Here is a 23,328-nt window from a genome sequence, read left to right as displayed (position 1 = left end):
TTCTTAATTCATAAATTATTATTTTGTCATATGTTACACTGTCCGACATCCACCACAACCCGCCCCCCCGCCCTCTTCTCTGCTGTCCATCCCCCAGGGAGGAGGCTATACGTAGATTCTTGTAATCAGTTCCCCCTTTCTACCCACCCCACATTCTCTCCACCCTCCAGGCACTACACTGTCCGACATCCACCACACCCCCCCCCCGCCCTCTTCTCTGCTGTCCATCCCCCAGGGAGGAGGCTATACGTAGATTCTTGTAATCAGTTCCCCCTTTCTACCCCACATTCTCTCCACCCTCCAGGCACTGCAACTCTCACCACTGGTCTCGAAGAAGTCATCTGTCCTGGATTCCCTGTGTTTCCAGTTGCTGAAATCTCCTGAAAAACTGGGGTTCGGCTTATACACAGGACAGTGGTACCCCAGCAAGGTGTAACATCTTCCTGGGACCACCCCAAGGTAACGGAATGAGCGCCCCGTTATCTTGCGGGTGATTGCCGCTTCTCCGCTGCTCATTCAAAGCCCCGCTGACACTGCAGAGCTTTGAATGTTTGTTTACTCACATCTAACCAATCAGAGCCGTCCTATAACGTGGACGGCTCCAATTCACAGAAACACCCGTAGTGATTCACTTATACCAGCAGGTGAAATTTTAAGGATGTGTCTGTGGCTGCATTCCGTCTCTCCCCTCTGGTCTCTGTGTTAATTCACATCCTGCATCCCCTGCCCGCATGGACTGCCCCCCATGTCCCAGCTGACTCATCGTGGGGGTGGAGGCATTATGATGAAAGTTCTTTTTCAAAGTCTTGTTTTTTATCCTATTAGAAATGGACACTCTTCAACCAAAACAAAAATGCCGGTCATATGAGGCTGGTTTCAAAATGAAGGTTGTGCCAAAAGCAGAAGAGAGCAATAACAGTATTGCAAGTAGGGAATTCTGTGTTGACGAAAAGCAAGTGAGGGAGTGGTGGAAAATGAAGGCTGACTTGGAACAGATTCCAAAAACTAAAAAAGCTTATCGTGGTTTAACGGTTTTTTATGGGGCTCGAGAGTGAATTGCATAAATGGGTTATGGAGTATTGCCAAATGGTTACTACATAACATGCATGGGAATGCGCATACATGCTCTACAAATGGCTAAGGATGACAAATATAAAGCACCAGGAATGGAAATATTTGCTGCGTCAGCAGGATGGTGTACCTGCTTCATGACTAGGTTTGGCCTACTATGTTTGAGACAAAGAACAAAGATTTCCCAGAAATTGCCACAAGACCTTGAAGAAAAAATTATGTCATTCCAGTCATTTATTATAAAACAAAGAAGGATTTATACTTATGACCTGGCAGATATTGGGAATATGGATGAAACTGCCATGGCTTTTTATCTTCCAAGCAACAGAACCATGGCAAGTTTAGGAGAAAAAACAATTTTTCTCAAAACCGCAGGAAATGAAAAAAAAAACCTACTTTACAGTTATTCTATCATGTTTAGCTAATGGAACTAAGCTGTGTCCTGTCATTATTTTTAAAAGAAAGACCTTGCCTAAAAAGATCAATTTCCCACCCACCAAGAATTACTGTGCATGCACATGGTAAAGGCTGGATGGATGAAGATGGAACAAAAAAAATGGCTGGAAGAAATTTGGAGCAGCCTTAAAGAAAAAGCCATCGTTACTTGTTTGGGATATGTTCAGAGCCCACCTATTGGATGACATTTTAAAAAATTGGCAAAATCTAGTAAAGTTACTTTAGCCGTTATTCCAGGTGGGCTTACATCTGTTTTGCAGCCTCTGGGTGTATCTTTGGATAAGTCTTTTAAAGACCATGTGCAAAGGATGTGGTATATAAATGGATGTCATCTGGTCAAGCCCGACTAACAAATGGAGGAAATTTCATGAAGCCTGACATAGAGTTAATTTCAAAGTGGGTTCAAGATGCATAGGAAGACATTCCAGAAGACATGGTGCAACGTGTCTTCCAGAAATGTAGTATTAGTAATGCTATGGCTGGCAGTGAAGACTGCGCTTTGTATGAAAATGACAGCAGTGATGGTGATGACGGTGATCTCAATGAGGACAGCGTCTATGATGACCTCACACCAGCTGAAGCTCTGCATTGGGATACTGATGGTGATGGGAATCAGTTTTGAAGGATTGTAACTCTTTACATTTTAGCTTGGCTGCTGATTGAGCTCAGGGAACTTATTTTTCTCTTACTGTGCTGGTTTAATAATGTTAAATGACTTGTCCTTTTATTTATATTTTTATTTTAAAAATATTTAAATACATTACCCCACTGATGTCTCAATTTTCAGTAATTTTATTTTCATTTGTTTTGATTATTGAAATTCACCAATAGCTTCTGCATTTTCCACCCTAGGCTTATATTGGAGTCAATCAGTTTTTCTGGTTTCCCAGGTAATAATTAGGTACCTCGGCTTATACTCGGATAGGCTTATATTCGAGTACATACAGTAGTTGTTTCCTTTATTACCTTCCTCTTGTCCCACCATCATGCTCAGTCTTTACTTGGGTTTCAGTAATTTCTCTCAGCTACCTTGCCCTTAGCTGAATCCTTACCAGGCCTCTCACACCCTCCCTACCACTGATTTTGGGCCAATTGTTGCTTCCCTGTCCCTGGGTTGGTCGGCACCATCTCCTCACCCTCTCCCGTGTCCGCCCGGAACCATTGGTCCCTTTTCTCCTCCAGACTATTCATTCAGTCTATCTTATCTAGACAGATTTCTAGAGATAATAATATGCACCAAAATTCAAGCCATAGCAAGATAGACGATGAGTGAGAACACAGCGATGACAACAAAAAAGGAAACGAATTACCCATAGAAGAATAAATTAATTAAAAGAAAAAAATTTTTAAAAGAAAAACCTGTAAATAGATCAAGGTTTGATTTTTGATCTCTAGGTGTGTCCTTCAGTCAAGTCTAATCGGGTACCATTCTTTGGCCCCAGAGTCTGTTCTTTGTACTCCCTCGGGGGCTCCCTGCTCTGCCTCATGTTTTAAGTGGTTTGCCTCGGTGTCACAGGGTCAGTCTGGGCCAGTCCCGACAATGAGTCTCCAGTGTTGTCCCTCTTAGGGCCCTGGGTTCGGTCACTTTTTACAGAAAAATGTTGACTAATATATATTGGCTTAAATATAACTGCACAGCAACACTTTTCCTGATTACTTCTAGCTGGGCCTAATAACATCTATTCTGAATTACTCTAAAACTTTCTTTATATCACCCACATTCTACCATATATTAATGAATGAAATTCCTAACTTACCTCCCTTGTCACACCACTAAGTTAATAAACCCTGCAAAGATAGAACCTTATTCATTTCAAAGGTCTGTCATACATAAGGAGCCTAGGCGGCAATAGTGGTGGGCTGCTAACCACAAGGTCAGCAGTTCAAAACCACTAGCCAGCTCCGAGTAAGAAAGACGAGGCTTTCTACTCTTAGGGAATTCACAGGGACAGTTCTACCATATCCTATAGGGTCACTATGAGTTGACATAGCTGGATGGCAGCGAGTTTGGTTTCTGTTTTATATAGTACACATACTTCGACACAGTTGCAGAATAAATGAATGTACATAAAGGAAGTAGGTATTTTACAGTTCAGACTGAGTAATGAGGATCCATCCAATTGCCAAGAAAGCATCCCGGCAGCACAATGGATTAAGCAATAACACTGCTAACCACAAGGTTTATAGTTCAAACCCACCAGCTGTTCCATAAGAGAAAAATAATACTGCTTGTTCATGTAAAGAATTACAATCCCAGACACACTAAGGAACAGTTCTATTCTATCCTACAGGGTAGGTCACGATGAGTTGACATCAACTACTTGATGGTAATGGGTTTCACTTATTTCTCTTTTTTTAGTTTAAGTTATCATGAGTTACAGTCAACTCAAAATCAATTAATAAATACAACGGTGGAAAGAAAATTAAAAGAGTATAAAAGAAATGTGGAAAAAGTAAAAAGTGAGATGATTGGATGCTAGAAACCTTTAAAAAAACAAACAGTGCAATAGAAAGGGGCTGTGAGCTAAATTAAAATCAAGAAGGCTAGGCCTATTTTACCTACTAATGATTTCCTTTTTCCTAGGCTTTGGTTTCTTCAAGAACTTCCTACCAGTGACAGTATTTTACATCTGTAAGGAGCCGAAAATTAGACCATGCAGATTGAAGAATATATGTATCCCTCAGATCCCGTCATAAGATGTGGAGTTAATGAAACGTTAGAAATTAAAGGAAGAACACATCTTTATGAAACACTACCACACCAGATCTTATGCCACACTGTCTTCCACAAGTACCACTGTAATAATTCTTACTGTCTCATGCAGACCTCCGTGTGTATTTTACAAGGAGAGTTCTATTGTGCTTTAAAGCTCTGAAAATAATGATGCTCTTATGTATTTTGTGACTTTAGGAGTTTGTTAAAGTAATAATTAATTAAGTGTATAATTCTATATTAAATTCCTGACAGTGCTTTCTTGCTACAAGAAAGACTATTTAAAACTGGAGGTAAGAAAGGTAGGTGGGGAAAAGAAAGATGGGCGGTGAGGGAAAGAGATCCCCCCAGCAAGGGAAGGGGCAGTTGACTTTTTTATAAACATATAAACAAGTTTATAAATCAAATACCTGTTCTGTGGAGGTTTAATTTAGATAAATATACTTAGATAACTGAGCTCAAGCTGTTAAATTAGATGATTTAGGAATGATTTTTCTTGCTGCTGTTAGGTGGCAATGACTCCACTGGAACCAAAAAACAAACAAACAAACAAACAAAAAAACGGTACTATGTACAAAATGAATTACTGCCTGGCCCTGGGCCATCCTCAAGATTGCTGCTATGTCTCAACCTATGTTGGCAGATATTGTCGATCAACATCCACGGGATCTTCTTTTTCATGGAAGCAAGGTCCCCCTAGTCGAGAAGTGTTCAAGCACTGGACTGCTAACTGCAATCAGTAGATCAGAACTACCAGCTGCTCACGGGAGAAAGAAAAGGCTTTGTATGCCTGTAAAGAGTTACAGTCTCAGAAACCCACGGGAGCAGTCCTGCCCTGTCCTATAGGGTGGCTATGAGTCCTCATGGACTCAGTGGCAGTGCGTTTGGTTCTTTGGTTTTTCTGCCAACCAAGATGCCCAGAGTAGATGATATAAAAACTCACCACCTTCCCTTCTAAGGGACATGCTGGCTGTACCTCTTCTAAGACAGATTTGCTTGCTTTCCTGGCAGTCTGCAGTCTACTCATTATTCTTCACCAACAAAGGTATCAAGTATTTGGCAGTCTGCCTATTCATTAAGTACCTTTTGCATGCATACGAGGCAAATGAAAACACCATGGCCCTGGTGAAGCTTACCCCAGTCCTCAATGTGCCACCGTTGCTCTCTAACACTCTTTAAAGAGGTGATTTGCAGTACAAAATGCCCAATGGGATACATATTTTGGTTTCTTTACTACTTCCATGAGGGTTCACTGTGGATCCAAGTAAAATGAAGTCCTTGAAACCTTCAATCTTTTCTCCCTTTTCACAATGTTGCTTCCTAGTCCAGTTGTGAGGATTTGGGGATTCTGTATGGTGAGGTATAATTCATACCGAAGGATGTAGTTATTAATCTTCATCAGCATTTTAAGTTCTCTTCATTTGTAGCAGAAGTTTGTGTCATTGTGTACTGCAGTTTGTTAGTGTCTTCCAACCCTCACGTCATGCTCTTGTTCATACAGTTCAATTTCTCAGATTATATGCTCAGCATACAGATTGAATTAGCATAGTGAAAGGAGACAAGAGCTCTGGTGCACACCTTGCCTGATACTAAACCATGCAGTACCCCTTTGTTCTAGGCAAACGACTAGCTCTTGGTCTATGTACAGGTACCATCTGAGTACAATTAAATGCTCCAGAACTCTTATTCTTTGCAGTATATCTATGATCCACAGGGTTGAATGCATTTGGTCCACAGGGTTGAATAAATTTGCACAGTCAATAAATTATAGGTTTAATGTCTTTGGAGTCAGGCATGGGAGAATGGAAGGCAGGGAAAGAAAGTGTGTGTGTGTGTGGGGGGGGGTTGTTAAACTCAGGGACAAGGGAACAAGTGATTTAAAATCAATGGCGAGGAAGGTGTAGGATGCCTGGTAAGAGCTTGATCAAGGGCAATGTAACTGAGAGGAATTACTGAAACCTGAATCAAGACCAAGTGTGATAGTGGAACAAAAGGAGAGTAAAAGGAAATAGGAGAAAGAACTAGAAGGCTAGGAGACAAAGGGCATTTATTGAGGTCTAAATACAGGCATGTATATATATAAATGTATTTATATATAACAATAGGGAAATGGATCTATGTACATATATTTTATGTCCAGTATTAACGAAGCAGACAGACACTAGGCCTCAATGTCTCTCAATGTGTACTCAAGTACACCCTCAACGCAAAAGCACTTGCTCTAATAACCTGGCACTCCGTGATGCTCACCTTCCCAACATGCTCACTGAAGACAAAATGGGTGCATAGCAATGTGAAGAAAGTTGATGGTGCCCAGCTATCAAAGGATAGAAAATCCTATCAATGTGAATGAGGGGAAATGCAGAGTAGAGATCCAAAGCCCACCTGTAGACAACTAGACATTCCCTTACAGAAAGGCCAGAGGGAAGAGATGAGCCAGTCAGGGTGCAGTATAACACCAATGAAACATACAATTTTCCTCTAGTTCTTTAATGCTTCCTTTTCCTATCACAATCCCAATTCTACCTTAAAAGTCTGCCTGGACCAGAGCATGTACACTGGTACAGGTAAGAGCTGAAAACACAGGGAATCCAGGACAGATTAACCCCTCAGGACTAATGCTGAGAGTAGTGTTACCAGGAGGATAAGGGGAAGGTGTGGGGATAAAGGAGGAACAGATCACAATGATCAATATATAATCCCCTCTCAGGGGGACAAACAACAGAAAAATAGGTGAAGAGAAACATCTGTCAGAGTAAGACTTGAAAAAATAATAGTAATTTATAAAGAAAATTATGGTAACAAATGTACAAACGTACCTGATGTATGTATACAATGTATGTATACAATGGATGTATGTAGGTATTGTGATAAGAGCTGTATGAGCCCCTAATGAAATGATTCAAAAATAAAAAAACATAGATCGGGCTGTTTCAGATATTCTCTTCTTTCAAGTAATATCCATCTGATATCCTTTGACATCCTTTTCTGAATCTAGCTTAAATTTCTGGGAGTTTTCTACATACTACAGCAATCATTTAAAAATAATCTATACCAAAATTTTACATTTATGATATTAAAATTGTTCAATACTTTTTGCACCTTTTGGCAAAGTGAAAAGTATTGAACAATATTAATATCACACAGAAGTCAAATTTTGTTGTAGATAATCTGGGGTCATCTTTCTTTGGAACAGGCACCAGCATGGATATTTTTAGTCAGCTGGTATTCCATCAATTCCTTGAGGCTTGTTTTTCACCCTGTCTTCACTGAAGACACACACACACACACACACACACACACACACACACACACACACACACACACACACAGTTTTCTCTACTGAAACAACCTCGAAGCATTTTCCAGCCTGTGTTCCATAGAAAACCAAGTAGTTCCCGTGAGGCTAATGATGCCTTTTACAAAAATGATTCTGAGTCATGTAAATATGTGAAAGAATTTGAAAAAGTCACATCTTTTTATGGAGGTGAATTTTCGGAGTATTTCAGATTTTAAAGAACCATCTGAGTCTCCAAGGGAGAATGTATGGCAATGCTTTCCAAAACAATTGTACTACATATAATAAACACACACACACACACACACACACACACAGTTTTCAGGATCTTCTGGCATCACGTGTTTCCATATTCATCATTTAAGGGAAATGGAGAGCTACTAAGAGTCTGAAAGCAGTACAATAGCAGAACAAATACCTAACAGACAAAGAGGATAGCTTAATGGAACAAAAATTTGATTGGGATCCAGGAGACAAGGGTTTTAAGCTCTGATTTGTCATTGACTGGCTCTATAACTCCATTTTTTTAAATTGTTTAATTTTTCTGTGCCCTAATTTTATCACTTGAAAAATAATCATTGTCATTCTAGTCACAGTATTTTCCAGGTTTGCATAAGATCATGAAATGATATAATTCTAGAGTTGTAGTGGAGCCCTAGTGACACCGTGTTAAAAGCCCAGATGCTAAGCAAAGATCAATGGTACAAACCCATCAGCCGCTCTGTGGGAGAACTATGTGGCAGTTTGGTTCTGCAAAGATTTACAACCTTGGAAACTCTAAAGGGCAGTGTGCTTAGTCCTATGAGGCTGCTGTGTCAGGCTGGGGTTTCAGGGGAGCTGTTTGTTTTAAAAGTTGTGAAGACATGTGACAACTTCCAGGATTACCCTGTCAAAATGATAAAGGTAATTTTGAAGATCTTGACTTCAAGATAGCATTGACTTAAATATAGAAAGACTTGAAAGGCTGCTGAGGTAAGCTTTAAAAAAAAAAAAAAGGCAAATAGGGCATAGGGAAAAAGCTACGGTATACAAATATTCCTAGAGTGAGGACCATGTAATATGGCAGGAATCAGATCAAATACAGAGATACACATGGTAGACAACTAAAAAGGAGGTGGGGAAAGGAAAAAAAATAATAAAAAAGAAAAGGGTAGCGGGGGCACAGGGCACTAACCCACTCAAGAGGAGGATAGTGTTTGTGTCTCCACAGGGAAAGAGGGACCAGATTTTAACCTGATGCTCGAAGATGTGAATGCAACATGCCAGTGTGGAGTAGGGAACCAGTGGGGAGGTCTGGAGGGCCGGCCCCAACATCAACTACTAAGTGGACATCAGCCCCTCCCCTTAGAAGAATTTATTTCCAATGACGGCACTGAATCTACAGCTCTGGAAGAGGGACACAGCTGATCGGAGCACATGGGAGCAGATGAAGGGGGAGGAAGAGAGAGTGGAGCACATCATGGCCCACCAGGCCAGGAGGTCAATGTTCCCAATTAGAACAGTCAGTTGACAGAGAGGACCACATGGCTGGCACCACTATGAGACATGAGGTCCCTCACTGACCCATAGCCCTATAGGCGACAACACTGGAGACACAGTGATGGAATAGCACCCGATCGGATCCCACCACACTGAGGCAAAATATTAAGGGGGTGCAACAGAACAGCAAGGGAGGGGAGAGGCAAGGTCCCCAGGGAATGCTGAAGGTGTACTTTGGGGCCAGGGCGTGGTGCCCTAACAGACTGGACTGGAAAACACTCCTACAGGCCAACAAACAATCCTGGAACTAACTACAAGCTTTTCTTTCTTGTTGTGTTTTGTTTTTGTCATTGGTTTGTTGTTGTTTTATTGTATTTTAGTGCTTGGTTGTGCTGTCTTGTTTTTGTGCATGTTATCATCTCCGCAGGTCTGTCTAAATAAGATAGGCTGGATGAACAACTGGAGGAGAAAACAATGGGACCGATAGTTCCATGGGGACATGGGAGAGAGGGAGGTAGGGGGGAAAGGTAGTGGTGTTAATAAACCCAGGGACAAGGGAACAACAAGCGATCCAAATAGGTGGTGAGGAGGGTGTGGGAGGCCTGGTTGGGCATGATCAAGGGTAATGTAACTAAGAGCAATTGCTGAAACCCTGGTGGGAACTGAGCATGATAGTGGGACAGGAGGGAAGTCAAAGGAAATAGAGGAAAGAGCTGGGAGACAGAGGGCATTTATAGAGGTCTAGATAAAGACATGTTCATATGCAAATATATTTATACACGACGGTGGGTAAATAGATCTATGTGCATTATTTATAAGGTTAGTATTAAGGTAGCAGAAGGACATTGGACCTCCACTCAAGTACTCTCTCAATGTAAGAATACTTTCTTCTATTAAATTGGCATTCTATGATGCTCACCTTCCAGACAAAACCACTGACGACAAAGTGGGTGAACAACTAAATGTGAAGAAAGCTGATGGTGCCCGGCTATCAAAAGATACAGTGTCTGGGGTCTTAAAGGCTTGAAGGTAAACAAGCAGCCATCTGGCTCAGAAGCAACAAAGCCCATATGGAAGAAGCAGCCTGTGCGATCACAAGATGTCAAGGGATCAGGCATCATCAGAACAAAAAAATCTTACCATAGTGAATGAGCAGGGGAGTGTGGAGTGGAAACCCAAAGCCCATTTGTAGGCCACTGGACACCCCCTTACAGAAGGGTCTTAGGGAGGAGATGAGACAATCAGGGTGCGATGTAGCAACGATGAAAAGTAAAACTTTCCTCTAGTTCCTAAATGCTTCCCACCTCCCCACTGCCATGATCCGAATCCTACCTTGCAAGTCTGACTAGACCCGAGGATGTACACTGGTACAGATGGGAACTGGAAACACAGGGAAGCCAGGGCGGATGATTCCCTCAGGACCGATGGTGTGAGTGGCGATACTGGGAGGGCATAAGGAGGGTAGATTGGAAAGGGGGAACCTATTTCAAGGATCTACAGGTGACCTCCTCCCTGGAAGACATACAACAGAAAAGTGGGTGAAGGGAGACATTGGACAATGTAAGATATGACGAAATAATAATTTATAAATTACCAAGGGTTCATGAGGGAGGGGGAGCAGGGAGGGAGGGGGAAAATGAGGAACTGATGCCAGGGACTTAAATGGAGAGCAAATGTTTTGAGAATGATGAGGGCAACGAATGTACAAATGTGCTTGACACAATTGACGTATGTATGGATTATAATAGGAGTTCTAAGAGTCCCTAATAAAATGATTTTTTAAAAAAATCAAGATCTCTTAACCCTTAGTCTTTTTGCCCGTATGTTTTTCCCACATGATGCTTTCACTTATTAAAAAATAAAACATTAACAAACTGTCTCTAGAGCAAAATAAAACTTCAATAAAACAGAGGAAGGTATGAAGGTTTTAGAGAAAAGGAAACATTTGGACAACAGCGTCTTAAGAGTCCCATTTATATAACTCTCTCTTCCATGTATCTCCTGAAATAAGTGGGCTTTGATACATACCTCGACTAAAAGTTCATTCAACATCACCTAATGGTTGTTTTGAATTTATGTCCAATTGAGAAACTAATATTACTATCACCACAAATAGAACTGATTATCGAACTATTTTACTGAAGTCGTGAAGATGGTGCTGGAGTGGAGAGATGGACCAGAAGTGGAAGCAGTTAGAAACAGTTAAGGTTACTTGGTCATAGTAATACTATTCAGTGATATGATAAAAAAATTTTGCAGATTGACTTTAATATAGTACAGAACTGCTTGATGCTAATTACTGACTTGCAAAAGGATATTAATATTTCACTCAAAATCCCTTCTTTCCATACTGACAAATCAACAGGATAATACTGGAATTCATTAGAAAAAGACTCGAACTGATCCACCATAATAGCTTTACTTCCTGTGTAAAATAGCTGAAAAATATAGAAATGACTCTTTCTGGAGCAAATTGTTTATCACTGAATCACCATTAATCCTTGTTAGGCCAAATTTCTCATTTTGCAATGTACAAACTCATTTAAGTGTTTGAACATCATGAAAGACAATGGATGGCACTTTATACTCCGCCATAACTTCAGGCAAATGTGCTTATGGTTGAACATAATACGCAAAATAACCACATTCCCTAGATGTATGATCCCTCTCTTTCAGTAGGATTTCCATCTGTCGACAGCAATGATGAAATATGTTCCTGCTTCCCTATTAGTTTTAACTGTTTCTGAACATTCATCATGCACAGCAACACTCTCAAGTGTTACCTGTTGTGATGATTAGATACCAGCAGCTCCAAATGCCGTTAATACATCCATCCCTGTCTCTGCCAAGCTTTTAACAATTTAAGTTTCCAGCCTAAAAATCCCTTAAATTATCTAACAGCTAGAAAAGTGAATCTGCTCATGGTAACCTTACGGAGTGCTAAAAACCCATGTATTCGGGTATCTAACAGTTCAATTACTTCAGCTCATATCAAGTTGGATTGCCTAGTGCTCTACAATTCAAGAAGCATCAGCTCCAAAAAGCAAGCTATTGTCATGCAGATTGCTTAAACTACAATGTTATATTGAGCTGCTTTATTTGATCATTTTTACTGAACATAAAGGGAAGGAAGCTTAGTAATTCAGATGTTGTCAATGACCAGCGATTTTTTTAAAAAGGACATAATTATCTATCTTTTTAAGGTTATTTTTTCCTTCCTTATACACAAATCAACATTTTTATATTGGAGAATTAAAACTGAAAATAAAATGTAGTCTGTTAAAGGCAGGATTTTTTTTTTCCATCTCAACTGAGAAAATATCAGTTTACAAGTCAGTTATTTGATATGAGGACTTATTTCAGATCTTGATTTTATGGGTGACTATATAAGATATTCTAATAACTATGAGTAACCAAAAAAACCCAAGAAGTGCCTACCCATAATTGCTTCAACTGCGAAAATGTTACCTAAAACTGAATTATAGAAATATTTTTAGTCAACAGCCACTCAGAGTAAATGACTGAAAAGTGTATCTCTTAGAATTAATTTCATTCCCACACTTCCAAAATCAAACTCACTGTTAACAAGTCGATTCCTATCCCTGATGACTCTTATGAACTAACTTCTTGTGGGTTTCCAAGACCCTAACTACTCTAACTGTAACTAGCAACCACAGTGTCGCCCGGGCTCCTTCTCCTATACTTACCCCCACAATTTTAACATTCACCTTGGTTCAAAGTTGTACAATTCCGCAGGGTTTAAGAATCATTTGTTAGCTGAGAATAAAAATAAATATAAAAAGGGAGAGTTCTGCTTTTTCATAATTCAGAGTTGAAGTCTTAAGAAAGCTTAGTTCTATCTGATGTTACAAAAATATTGCCCATAACTTGCCCAACTATATTTGCTATAAATAAAATGTATCTTGTGGGAAAGATACTCAGCAAAAGCAAATAATTTAGACCAACACTTCTATTTTATTCTGATAAGCTCAACAGAGAAATTTCTAGCACGTTAGAAAGGTTTCCAACCAAATGCTAGAGTAATTATTTTGTTCCAAATTTAATTCTGATTTTTACCTGGAATAATAATTTACTTAGTGCTATGATTTTCCACTTACATTTCCATCAAAACGAACTGTGACATATGTAATTTCAAAAAAAGGTTTATTGCTAACGAGGTTTGCTTTTTGGTCTTTTTAACTCTTACACTGTACGGAATAAAAATGGTTTTAAATTGGTAATTGCCTCAGGCAAAATTCACACTAGAATATCAGATTCTGTCTCCTTAACACTTCACAGAGGATATGGGAAATAAACACTGCAAAGCAAAATCATTTATAAAGAAACTGCAGACCACCAGGATTTTGGATTTGGGTAATCCACTTAGATTAGCATGGCTGTATCTTAAAAGGACAATTCTAAGTTCACAATATAGGTCACGTCCATAAGAAATAAAGTAATGAAATCAATGTAAATTACACAAATCTTCCACATTCATACGACTCTTGTGACGACCAGTAAAAAAGAGTAAATAAAGCCTTTGTCTCTCATTTCTTTGCTCTAGTTAGTGTTCAGCCCAAAATAAGCAAGAAGGAAAACAATGCCCTGAACTCCAGAGATTTCATTTGAATCCTGTTTTGCAAAAAAGAATTAAGTCAAAACAATTGCCAAAAATTAAAGCACAGCATCTAAAGTGAAGAAAAACTTGGACTTAGCATTTCAAGTGACTAAGTAAAAATTTTTATTTGCAAGAGAGGAAAGTGTGTGTGTGTGTGTGTGTGTTTGTTGGTTTGATAAAATACAAAAATCAGGCAAAGGTCATAAGCTTTAAAACAGTTTCACTTCAAAACAAATTTTGAAAGTACCCAATATGAATCTAACCACCTCAAAAAAACAAACAAAAACACAGAGTGCTAAAGCAAATTCTGTCCATCAGTAAAATGTCTAAAATCCCTGATTTCTTTTATTAAAATTACCCATTGTCTTTTTAAGCACTACCACATACATATGTCTGGCAAGACAAAGTTTATCCCACCGCTTCTCTGCCCCCAAAGCTGGAAACACGGAGTGCTTGAGGTCCCAAAGACTACTGCCAAAGCATCAGGCAAAACTTGTTCTTCACAGGGAAACCAGGACAGATGAAGCCCTCAGGACCAGTGGTAAAAGTGTGGATATCTGGAGGGTACAGGGAAAGTGGGGTAGAAAGGGAGAAACTGTCGAACAGTGTAAGACATGACAAAATAATGCTTTATAAATGATCAAGGGTTCATGAGGGAGGTGGGATGGGGAGGGAAGGGAAAAAATGAGGAGCTGATACCAAGGTCTCAAGTAAAAAGCAAATGTTTTGAGAATGATGGAGGCAACAAATGTAAAAATGTGCTTGACACGATGTATGTATGTATGGATTGTGATGAGTTGTACGAGCCCCCAATAAAATTATTTTAAAAAATAGTTTCTTTTTTAATAGCAAAGAGAAGAGTGAGTTGAATAATGGAGTCTTATATGCCACTAGAAATTCTGGAACTTTCTTCTAGATACTTAATGTGTCTGTCCTTCCTGGATAAGAAGGGGAAAATGTCTCTGACCAAAGGCTTTGACAAAACTACTTGGAGAGAATGACCTACTTACCCATCAGATTTGAGTTCATGAAAGGCGTTGGGGACAAGCCTTCGTGGGCTCCTAACCGACTGTCATTCAAGTGATCACTGTAATGAGTGCTATCTGTAAAACCCTAGAGGGAAGGGAGGGAAAAAAGACCAGATTATTAAAGGGATTATTGGGCAGTCCTACTAATTGAACTTAATGACAATGGCCTAATTAATACAGACTTACAAGTGGCCCCTTCTAATAACCAATTCCATGTTCATTATTCGAAAAACTCAAAGGCAAAAGTGACCCTTTTATTCCCTTTCAAGTTTGAAAGCCAAGATAATTTACTGGTTTTACTGAAAATACAAATTAACCATAGACACTATTGCTTTCAAAGTCTCAGTGCCTCTGAGGTAAAAGAAAACTTCGAAAATTCTATACACTATTATTGAAGTTAACTCTTAAGATAATCTCACATTCCTTGAAACAGTTCTACACTACATTAAATAGGATGAAATAAGAAAAAAATTTTTGCATTGTAGTAAATCAGGAAAATGCGTACTGCCACCCCATTCTTCTTCTGCCCTTATGCAGCCTCTGTAATTAAAGCACTGCACTTGAAATCACCCACAGTCACTATTCTAGCAACACTAAATAAACAACTATTTAACAAAACATTTTGTTTGTATTCTTTTTAATGCCAACATAACAAGCTACACCACTATGGAAATCGAGTTATCAAAAAAGGAAAGCATTTTTTAAAAAAATAGCTGACTTACATCTTAAGGGTCTGAAAAACAAAGTCGCACACACTACAGAAACAATACAGCTCTTAACAGCTGTTATTAAAGTTCTCTCTCCTGTGCATAAACCGTGTTAAGCTCTGATTAAAGTAAAATCATATTAAAAACACCAACATTTACAAATGACTTGTGTTACTCAGATAACAAAAGACTCGGGGGTTAAAAACTGTTTTGGTTCTCAGACTTCTATACCTACTACATGCAGTGCTCACAAACTCCACCTGGCTGCCACTGAGCGGATCCCGACTGCTGGAACCCTATAGGCCTGCACGACTGCCCTCGGGACTGTCACTCTTTCTGGGAGAAGAACCACCTCTAAACTCACTGTTTCTACATAAGGCTTTTAAGCCAGTAGTTCACAACCTACCTAATGACGCCATCCTTTAATACAGTTCCTCATGTTGTGGTGACCCCAACCACCGGAAATGTATGTTTTCTGATGGTCTTAGGTAACCCCTGTGAAATTGGTGTTAAAGCCCCCAAAAGGGTCGCAACGCACAGGTTGAGAACTGCTGCTTTAGCCCTCGTTAATTAGAACTACAGGTGATACCCATCACTGTCAATTTAAAACCACTTTAGTAAAGACCAGCAAGACTTACACCAAATAGCCCCAACAAAGGAGGAAACCACTCAGGTTGACAGAAACCACCCAGAATCCCTGGGACTACAAAATCATCCATCACTAAACATTTATCATTGCCGAGGCCGCAGGCTAGCAGTCAGGCAGACATTAATGGGGCTGAAGCAGGCCTCCTCACTATCTTTGCTTCTGCGCTGTCAGTTCAACCCAAGGGCTAAGTACTGAGGGTGAACTAACTGTCAAATCACTACACTCACTTAGGGATGCATGTCACAACTCCTCCTGCTGTTGTTTTAAAGCTAATCTTTTGGGAGTGCTAACTCCCAAATGAATCTTTGTTTAATTTTTATCAGCTTCAGAATCACTGATACAAACGTGATAGACATTCAAAAAGAATCTGTGTGACATTTACAACTTGGTTGTGACCACAAGGGTATCCTCTGGTAACCACACCACCTTCCAGTCTGTCATAGCCACATGTAGCTGCTGCTGTGTATAGAACAGAACGGCTCCCAGCTAAGGTCTTTCCATGAACTTACTTTGTTGTTTAAAACGGACAATCTTAAAGAGATAAGTGACACAACCCTACATATAAATATACCTCTTTGCCACCGGTCTCTCCAACTGCCATTCTCAGGCACAGAGTCAAAATTAGCCACTCTCAGACTGCATTCGTCATAAAAGTGTAATATTTCTCTAGAAAAATGCCAATGGCTTGTTTACAGGACAATAAATTTGCTCAAATGTGATCTGAATGTTAGAAAGCACCGGAAGATTAATTTTTTTATGTCTTCAAGCCTCTTAAAATAAACATTCTTGAAATATGACAATAAAAGGAACTTAACTTCAAAACTATAAAACATTTTAACTTCAAATCATAACAAGCCTTTAAACAGAATAAACCCCTGCCCAGGCCTGTGCCACCCTCACAATTGTTAGGTTGGAGTTCGTTGTTGCAGCCTCGGGTCAATCCAACTCCTTGAGGGCCTTCTGCCGACTCTGCACTGATATTCCCACCAAACATTATGTTCTTTTCCAGGGACTGGTCTCTCTTGATGACATGTCCAAAGCACCTAAGATGAAGTCTTGCCATCCTCACTTCCAAAGAGCATTCTGGATATATTTCTTTCAAGAGAGATTCTTTGTTCTTATGGCAGTCCATGGTATTTTCAATATTCTTCTCCAGCACCATAATTCAAATGCATCGATTCTTTTCCAGTCTTCCTTAGCCTTTGCCCAATTTTCAAACTGAAAATACCATGGCTTGATTAAGTTAGGCACACGAGTCCTCAAACTGACATCCTTGCTCTTCAATGCTTTAAAGAGGTCTTTGCAGCAGATTTGTCCAACGTAGTTCGTCATTTGATTTCCTGACTGCTGTTTCCATAAGCAATGATAATGAATCTAAGTAAAATAGAGTTCTTGACAATTAACCTCTTCTCTGTTTATCATAACAGTTGTCTGCTGGTCCAGTTGTGGAGATTTTGATTTACACTGAATTCCAATCCACACTGAAGGCTGCATGCAGGCTACGATTTTCACCAGGAAGTGCTTCAAGTTTTCCTCGCTTTCAGCAAGCATATCGCAGATTGTTACTAACCTTCTTCTAATCCTGATGCTGCATTCTTCTTCTTGTAGTCCAGCTTCACGGATTATTTGCCTAACACAGAGACTGAGGAAGTACCACAAAAGGATACATCCCTGGCACACGCAATTCCTGAATTCATGTTCCCTTGTTCTACTGGAACAACTGCCTCTTGGTCCATGTACAAGTCCTGCATGAGTACAATAAAGTGTTCTGGAATTCCCATTATTTTCAATGCTACCCATAGTCTGTTAGGATCCACAAGTTTATTTCCCAATCTAATTATAAATCTGGGACTGTTTTACTGTCCTGTAGTACAGGAGTTCCACAAATCCTCTTTTACCATGTACAATACTGTTTCCCAAAGTGGGTGATATCACCCCCCTGGGAAGTGCTGAAATTATAAAGGGGGTTGGTGGGGTACAAAAACAGAAACCTACACTTTATCCTACATTATAACTTGTAATAGAAAAGTTTATTATTTTCAGGGGGAGCATTGTGTGATTTTGTTTTTTGGAAAAGGGGACAGTAGGCCAAATAAGTTTGAGAACCTACAATGCAAAAGAAAGATTTGAGAATGGACTTTTATTATCTATTTATTCATAAACTATGTAAATATACAGTTAGCCTACAAGTCAATTACTGGTAAGGTAATTTCTCTCATTTAAGATAAAAATACAGTAGAAATGTGAATAGTTCCCCTCAAAGATTAGTGCATACAATGTTCTTTAAAAGTCAGTGACCAAGAAATCAGAAAGATGTCAACTGATACTGGAATATATTCCAACATCTTACCTGAAAGACTAAGAGTAACTACTGTTCAAAGTTAGCTATGGTATTGTATTCACAAAGTGGTAGTGATATCCACCCAAAGAGTAATTTCTATTAAGGTAAACCAAGATGGATAATTATGAAATAATACTAAAATGTAAGTAAGATTTAAATAGGGGACTACAAGTGTTTAAGGACAGTTCTAGAAAACTCCAAAAGTACCCAGTAGCATGTGAACGTGCCAGCTATCTGGGTAATACCTAGAGCAGTGCTGTGCAAACATTAAGGTGCACATAACCACCTTGATAAAATACAGATGCAGATACAGAAAGGCCTGAGAGGCTGCACTTACAACTAACAGGTGATGTTTATGCTGTTGAATTGAGGCATTTTAGTAATACAGACCTACTAGAAAATTTGGAAATTAAGATTTCTTGCATACCAGACACAATAAAACTCAAGTAACCCAATGAGAAACACAGTGAAACTAAATTATGGAGAAATTCCACTGAGACAGTTAAAGTTTATTGTGCCAACCTGGCCGATAAACACGCGAGGTTAACTGAAGGGTGGAGAGATAAATGGCTCAGTGAGCGTCGCCTTTCTGGTTCTCAGGTATCTTGCTTTGTGATAGTCGGACCAGGGTACAGCTGCCTTAGCCAGTTCCTGCTTTAGCTGGCAAGGCTCGCTTCCTGCAAGACATCCCCGAGGAGAATCCACATGGACCTATCCCAATGCAGTCCTGGGTGCTGGAGCAGCCGGGTGGAGACTTCTGCCAGCACTGAGATGCTTACATGCTCACTGATTCGGCTTTCCTCCTGCAGTCGGCATCATTGTGTGTGTTTTGTGAGATGGAAGAGGACTTTGTGGATTGGTGTCGGACATATGGGATAATGTTGGACTTGTGGGCTTGGGCAACATTGGGTTGGGTTGTTTTCTGGATGTGCACTTACCCTTTATATAAAACTCTCTCTTAGACATGAGTTACTGTGAATTTGTTTCTATAAAATACCCAGACTTACATACCCAGACTGAACACAAAACTCTAAAACAATAAGAAACTGTTTTTAAGTGTGTTATGTTTTCCATCATGGATTTTTAAGTAAAAATAGAAAATGGCTGACAAATAGAGCCTCAATCAAGGAAAGGTGTTGTATGGCTATGAGTATAAGCAGCATCTTTATAGCTAGGACACAAGGCTAAGCAATGAAAATGGATGCCCACATATGTAAAGCACAGTAGGGAAGAATGCCCTAGTATAATGCAGCCAGACAGACAAGAAGGGAAAGAAACAGAATAATGCAGTGAGGCTAGGAAATGAAAGAGATGGAGGAAATAAGTGGAAAATGACCGGTCTAAGGAAATGGGAAGATGAGCTAGAAATAAATAGCACACAGTAAACAGTAGCTAAAAATGAGACCTAATAATAGATCAGTTAACTGGACTGATAAATGCTATTTCACTTTTGGACTACAAGGAACACAATCTGCGAAATCATTAAATCCACTTTTAAAACTTGCATTTAAATTGCAACAAAAAAAATTACTAAATCTGGACCCGATATGGGCCATTGTTATCAGAGGACAACAAAATCCATTGGCATAACATAGAATGCAAACATAATGTTCTACCATCCTACTTTGGTGAGTAGCAACTGGGGTCTTAAAAACGCATGAGCAGTCATCTACGATGCAACCTTAGGTGCAATAGGCTCCTCCCCTCCCGGGTAAAAAAAAGAGATGAAAATTTAAAGACGCGTGGAAACAGTTAGTCAAATGGGCTACTGGACCACAAAAACACCAGTCTCCACAACCCGGAGACCAAAAGAACTAAATGGAGCCCAGCTATCAAAACTAACTGCCCTTACCCTTCACATACACACCCAGAATACTGTATATGCTCAAGTATAAGCCGACCCGAATATTAGCCGAGGCACCTAATTTTACCACAAAAACTGCATTAAAAATGTGCTGAAAAACCCGGCTTACACACAAGTATATATGGTAATCTGTCATTTAAAATCAAAAGGGCAGCACTTACCTAAAGTTCAGTGGGTTAAGAATGAAGGGGTACTTGGAGCAGTAAACAAAGTTAGAAAGCAGATTTTAAGCAATGATACACTGAGATGACTGCAATGGATGAGTTGAAATAAAATGTGTATCAACTGTCAAATGTAAAACTGATAACCTACTCTGTAAACCTTAACCTAATTCATACACATATGTACAAAAAGCAGAATAGAAAACTCTTGGGGCTCCAAATTAAGATCCTGAATTGTATAAATGATTTTTCCATCAAAGAAGCTACTAATAACATAGATTTTTATGCATGAGATCGATACTATAGTTTGAAAGACAGAACAGTAACACCAAAATCACTATAATCCTCTAGTTATAGCATGCCAGTGCCCACAAAGGTATTCATAAATGCACTTAAAATTATTATCTTCATCTTCTAATAAAATGGAAAGTGCTCAACAGATTCACCAATGATAAAAAGCAGCTGATATATAAAGAGACTACAAGAACTGCTAAGATCTAAAGTGAAATTAAGTTTCAATTTGTTTTTATTAACAAATCTTATAACAGTCCTATATATGAATGCATGAAAGTTCATAAAAAGCTTTGATATTATGTAATGTGTTCTACAAAATGCATTTTGAGCTTTTCTCTATGTTCATGTTGCAGAACTTTAGCAATATGAACTCTTGTTGCAATATGACAATAAACCTTACATGGTCATGCAAAGATGCTAGGATTTTTTAATTGATGTAAACTCCATATAATCTATCAACACACACACACACGTATTATTTATATAATAGTACTCTCCTCTGGCTTGTCCCCTCAAAATGATAAGAATTTTTATCTTTGGTTGATTTTTAAATAGCGGGTTTTTAAATTTATTTCACTCAATTAATAAAGCTCAGAATATACCCATATATTTTCCAAAAGATGTTTTTTCCCTATGTATGAAAACCAGTGTCTAATCATATTAAAACATCTCATCCATTTTTCCCCATGGTTAAATAAGGGGAAAGCCTCTTTCAATAAAGATTTATGCTCTCAGAAGAGCTTTCATGACCTTAACAAGACCAAATCGGTGAGATCATTCTGTGCTCTCTCCCTACCAAGCATTTCCATCATAGCACTGATCACGTACAGAAATAGCCTATTTAATTATCCATTTAAACTGGGCCATAATTATCTATTTCAACCCACCACTGAGGGAGAAAAATGATGCTGTCTGGTCCCATACAGATATACAGTCTCAAAAACCCTATAGAGGATCACTATGAGCTGGTAATGACTCCATGGCAGTGAGTTTGGTTTGGGCTTATTCTATTACTAATAGGCAAGCACACTACCAAGTCCATTAAATAATAAAAACTAAACCACGTTTATTCAACTCATAGCAAACACTGAAGGACAGAGTAGACCTGCCCCCATAAGCTTTCCAATCCTTACAGAAGCAGATTACCCTCTTTTTCCCTGGGAGCAGCTGGTGGGTTAGCAGTCAAGAGCTTAACCATTGTACCACCAGGATTCTTTTCAGGCACAAAGTAGGTAACTAACAAATACTTGTTAATTTAATGAATGAGGGAACAATACCCATTGTAATGTCCATTGCCACACAATTTTATTGGCACATACATTCAATAGTTCAATTACATCAAGAAGACTCATACAATCATTACCAGTCAATTTTAGAACATTTTCTTCTTTTATTGGTTGAATCGCTGTTCTAGTGCACTCTACTCCCTCCTGCATGCATTGTTTGCTTCCCCAATCCCCTCCCCCTCCTTCCTATTCTCCCCTTCCCTCCCTCCCCTTATTATCTGTATGCATCTAATCCTGTGTTTCACAAACTAGAAAACCCAACAGACACAAAAAACAAAATAAAGTGGTCAGAACAAAATCATAATTTAAGGATAAAAATATAAAGAGTAAGAAAGAAACGACCACGATCAATATTTAAAAAGCTAGGGAAAAATTTTTTTTTCATGGAACAAGCAAGAAATACTTGTACCTAGAACAAACAGGTTTGGTCAAGAGGGAGGTCAACTGAACAAATACGAAGTTTGATCCAGCATAATCAAGATTACAATGATCTCTATCTGATAGTAAGGCTGTTTGAGACCCTGGCATGTGGTAATGTCCACTTTTAATGAGTCAGGTTGACTTCTGAGAGAATTACTATTTCATATTTTAAAGATTTGCTATTCTTTAACAGGTAATATACTAACATATACTGAATTTTCATGGCAGAGACATGGCTTTTAACTGCCATTCAGGTTTAGAATTCATATTATTCTTCGGATGGTTTCTAATGCTTAGTTTTTGTCGGTGAACCTACAGAGGGCACACTCTTCCTAATTAAGAAAATAATGCTGCCTAAGAACAAAAACAAAAGTAGTTACATTTTTAATGCAGCTTTTGGGGTAAAATTAGGTGCCTTGGCTGACATTTGGGTCCATTTATACGAGTATATAGCATACATATACCTTTAAAAGTATATTAGCATATTAGTATAGTATATTTATAATTTTTCCAAAAACCTCTTAGCTTACTCTACTTCCAAACTAATAAACACAAACTTGACTTTATGCCTGTAAAAGATTTATTTTAAAGTTTCATTTGTATTAACATATCATCCTAAAAAATGCTACATAGCTTAAATGAAAAAGTCCAGTGGGGGGAAAAAATGGTTTATCACAAAACTAAAAGTCAGGGGAAAAATTATTTTAAACTCCATTCCAATAATTTGTTTTGTCATCTGTCAAATTAGACTCAACAACAAGAAGATAAGCACAAAAACCAAGAGGAAACATTCAGTAGCAGCTCAAAATAAATGGACAAAGTTCTGTTGTACAGAATAATAAGTTTTCCTTTAGAAGACTGGCTTCATTCAAAATATATACTGTGAAACTCTGTGTGTTTATTCCTAAATTAACATATTGATTATATGCCTGTAAAAGGTTTC

The 23,328-nt window shown here is 38.9% G+C and overlaps 1 protein-coding gene across 5 annotated transcripts in view; it reads right to left on the bottom strand.

The window, feature by feature from the left end:
* TCF12 (transcription factor 12) overlaps positions 1-23,328 on the bottom strand; it is a 349,715-nt gene that overhangs the window by 184,572 nt on the left and 141,815 nt on the right. For all 5 annotated transcript variants that reach the window (XM_075531944.1, XM_075531945.1, XM_075531947.1 and 2 more), the window contains one exon: positions 14,646-14,748. In XM_075531944.1, coding sequence (XP_075388059.1) covers positions 14,646-14,748 — 103 coding nt within the window. The remainder of the gene's footprint in view (positions 1-14,645; positions 14,749-23,328) is intronic.

Source organism: Tenrec ecaudatus, chromosome 14 (genome assembly GCF_050624435.1).
Source record: "Tenrec ecaudatus isolate mTenEca1 chromosome 14, mTenEca1.hap1, whole genome shotgun sequence".
Classification (NCBI taxonomy): domain Eukaryota; kingdom Metazoa; phylum Chordata; class Mammalia; order Afrosoricida; family Tenrecidae; genus Tenrec; species Tenrec ecaudatus.
Note: the sequence above shows the minus strand (reverse complement) of the source record. Positions and strands in the feature narration are given on the sequence as shown.